General features: G+C 47.6%; 1 protein-coding gene across 1 annotated transcript; it reads left to right on the forward strand.

Annotated features, from left to right (window-relative positions):
- The first annotated feature begins 403 nt into the window (after positions 1-403).
- Positions 404-3314, forward strand: LOC115245518 (uncharacterized protein K02A2.6-like). Its single transcript, XM_029823889.1, has 3 exons — positions 404-1792; positions 2003-2124; positions 2507-3314. The coding sequence occupies exons 1-3, from the start codon at positions 404-406 to the stop codon at positions 3312-3314; spliced, it is 2319 nt and encodes a 772-aa protein (XP_029679749.1).
- Positions 3315-4061: the final 747 nt, after the last annotated feature.

Raw genomic sequence — 4061 nt, forward strand, 5'->3', positions numbered from 1 at the left:
TGCCGCGTTTACAAATTGCTATACACCGACGCAATATATACGATTTCCATTCTTTAGAGAACTTAGCCTCACGAGTGGAACGTAGTTATGAGGCGGTAAACCAATATCGAGCGCCACCACCGCCGGAACAGTCGATTTTCCCGGATCTCGCGTATCGTCCGCCGCGTAAAACTCACAAAAACCCGATTGCTACAGTAGCTGCGGTATTGAACGAGACAACGCCGAAAATAGAAAATGGCGCGAAAAATTGAGCGCGGGGAAGAACCAACGCGCCCGCCACTACTTCAGTTGCCGCTGCGATTCCACCGAGCTCGTCAACAAAGGTCAGGTCCGCCAATTCCTCCAACCCCGGTTCGAACACTAAGTGCTGGAACTGCGGAAAGAGCGGGCATTTCGCGAGGGAATGCGAAGAAAGAAAACGCGTTCATTGCTATCGGTGTGGGAAACCGAGCGTTACCGTACGGACGTGTCCGGCGTGTGCGGGAAACAAGAAAGGGAGTCGATAAAACGGGCGCCAACGACTCCGGAAATCTTAAAGGGGGGCCCCGTTGCGCTCGAAGGCCGGGACGCCTCCAGTCTCTCGTATACTGCGCTTAATCTCGTAAAGTTTTTAGAGTTGCCGTCACTTTGCTATTTCGAGATCTTTATACACGGGGAACCGTTACGAGCGTTAGTCGATTCGGGATCGAATCGAACGATCCTTGGGGCCGATGGCATACGAATACTACGGCAATTAGGGGTGCCGACGCGTAAAAATTATGTTACGCGGATTCGCACGGCCAACGGACAACTGGCGGAAGTACGGGAGGAGGCGGAGGTCTCGTTCGCGTTGAAAAATCAGAGTCGCCTAATTTCGACTTGTTTGTTGCCGGATTTGGCAGTCTCGTGTATCGTGGGGATAGATTTTTTGTGCGAATTCGGTATTGGACTAGATTTCGCGACGACCGAATGGTACTTTGCGAAGGAGCCCGCGGTGAGGTATAATTTTGAATCACGGAGCGAAACACCGACAGTGTGCAGTGGATTCTCTGATTTAACGCCCTCACAGACCGAACGATTGGAGAATTTTTTGAAAAGTAGAATACCGGAAACGGTAATTAACCCCGGTGTTACTTCTCTAACGGAACATGAAATAGATGTCGGTACGAATCGCCCTATAAAACAAAGATGTTATTTAGTTTCGCCTAAAGTACAGGAAGCGATTCATAATGAAGTCGATAAGATGTTAGGTGCCGGTATTATAGAACCTTCGTATAGTGAATGGTCGAATCCGATCGTGATGGTGAAAAAGCCGAATGGGAAATACAGATTTTGCTTAGACTTTCGAAAAGTGAATAGCGTTTCAAAGAAGGACGCGTACCCGTTACCAAATATGAACGGTATCCTAGACAAATTACGGTCCGCCCGGTATATTTCCACGATCGACTTGAGTCAGGCGTACTTTCAAATACTCCTGGCAAAAGGAAGTCGGGAGATCACAGTCTTTAGCGTCCCAGGAAAAGGCTTATATCACTTCACGCGGATGCCATACGGATTAACGGGAGCGCCCGCGACCTTCCAGCGCTTATTAGATAAAATAATCGGACCAACTTTCGAAAAACATTTAGAATGGCTAGAGCGCGTGCTAACGAAAATCTTTGTTGCCGGTCTCACGATAAATCCGGAGAAATGTGAGTTTTGTCGCTCACAAGTTCGATATCTTGGATTTATCGTACAACGAGACGGGCTTACGGTGGATATGGACAAGGTTCAACCAATACTAGACTATCCGGCTCCGCGCAATATCAAGCAAGTACGTAGATTTTTGGGCATGTCGTCTTGGTATCGTCGGTTTATACCACAGTTCGCAACAGTTAGCGAACCGATAACCCGGCTTTTGAAAAAGGATCAGTGCTGGGAGTGGGGGGATGCGCAGTGTCGCGCTTTCGAGCAAATTCGTTCGCACTTAGTTACCGCACCTACGTTGTCGTGTCCGGATTTTAACATTCCGTTTGTTTTGCAGACAGACGCAAGTTCGGTAGGAATAGGAGCCGTGTTGACCCAAAAGGTAGAGGGAACCGAACACGTCGTAGCTTTCGCGAGTCGAGCTTTAGCAGATCCCGAGAAAAAGTACTCAGTTACCAAGTAAGAATGTTTGGCGGTAGTATGGGCAATAAAAAAATTTAGACCATATTTAGAGGGATATAAATTTACGGTCGTGACAGACCACAGTAGCTTACGTTGGCTACATAATCTTAAAAATCCAACAGGCAGACTCGCGAGATGGGCTCTAGAACTCCTAGAGTACGATTATAAAATTATCCATCGTAAAAGTGCACTGCATCACGTACCGGATGCGTTATCACGTATGTATGAGAGTGACACCGTGGTGAAAATAATGGTTGCCGTAGAGGCGGATATTATCGCAAATACGACCGACGCGTGGTATCGTAAGCGGAGAGGTCGCGAATGGACCTCGACGCTTTACCGATTGGCGAATAGTAGATAATCAATTATATTATTTCAGGCCCAAAGCGATTGTATCGGATATGGTGGAGGACTTAGACCGATGGAAATTGATACTACCAAAAGAATTGAGGGAAACAGCGCTTAGAGAGGCGCACGACACACCGCAGTCGGGACATTTAGGGGTGGAGAAGACGTTCCACCGACTGGCGGTCGCGTACTACTGGCCGAGCATGTTTCAGGATGCCGCGAAGTACGTTAGGCAGTGCGACGTCTGTCAGCGTACCAAGGTCGAGCAAGCCAACCCGGCGGGTCTCATGGGTCACCGCGTCGTGGAGCGCCCATGGACCATAGTGGCTGCCGACATAATGGGTCCGTTTCCGAAAAGCAAGGCTGGTTTTGCGTATGTTTTAGTAGTACAAGATCTATTCACCAAGTGGATGGAATGCTTTGCATTAAGGGCCGCTAACGGCAAGAAAATTTGTGAGGCTTTGAGAGAAGTCATCTCGCGTTGGGGTACGCCAAGATTTTTGCTGACGGATAACGGCACGGAATACGCGAATCAGACGTTGCGAGCGTTCTCGGAAAAACACGGGATAACCCACACGACGATTCCGCCATACCATCCGCAGGCTAACCCAGTAGAACGCGTCAATCGGGTTTTAAAGACCATGATAGTTGCCTTTTTAGAGAAAGATCATAGAGAATGGGATGAGCATTTGCGAGATTTTCGATTTGCGTATAACACCGCTCACCATTCATCTACCGGCACGTCACCGGCGCTTCTAAATCTCGGACGGGAACCAACGCCGATAAACTCGATACGCGAGAGTAGTATAGCAATGAGAGTTCTAACCCAGGTCCTCTGAGGGGGGTGAGGGGCGAGGGAAAACCGGCGCGGGGGGTATGACGTCACGCGGGGGAATCGCGTCCTAACCGATTGGCGAGCGGTCCGCGGAGAGGGGGGAGGGGGACCGCGTCCTAACCGGTAGGCGAGGGGTCCGCGGAGAGGGGGGAAAAGGATAGCGTCCGCATTGGCGTGGGAAAAGGATGACGTTCGCATGCATGTGGGAGAGAGAGAGAGACAGCGCGAGATAGAATTTATTGAGAAATGTATTTCTCTCTCTTAATTATTGCACAAAATAATACTTTTTATATTCACCGTTTCTAGGGTTCTTTTGTCTCCTTCTAACTGAAGTATCACATCTCATCTACCTCATCACTTTTCTACATCTTAAGCAGAGTATGTCGAGAGAAAGATTTAAGTTTTGCAGACTGTGCATATCTATTACACAGTTTTTATTCATACATAAAGTATAAAAAATTCTTTAAGTTAATTAAAACTTACTTGTTACATTTCTTCTTCTTACACGGTGAAGTTTCATCAGCATCTTGAAGCGGAACGTAATAATTCATGAGGCTTCCTTCAGTAGGTTACATTTTATATGAATCTTTCACACAAGTGGTCGATGCAATACTGAACGTATTAAACATATTTAAAATATGTATTAGCGTTGCAAAATTGCAATGTGGTAGGGATTATTGCCGACGCGATATTTTTTTCAATTTTTCCATTCAAGCGCCGATGTACGGCTGCTTCGCGATGACATCACCCC

The sequence above is a fragment of the Formica exsecta genome, unplaced genomic scaffold (assembly GCF_003651465.1).
Source record: "Formica exsecta isolate Colony F162 unplaced genomic scaffold, ASM365146v1 scaffold993, whole genome shotgun sequence".
In the NCBI taxonomy this organism is placed as follows: domain Eukaryota; kingdom Metazoa; phylum Arthropoda; class Insecta; order Hymenoptera; family Formicidae; genus Formica; species Formica exsecta.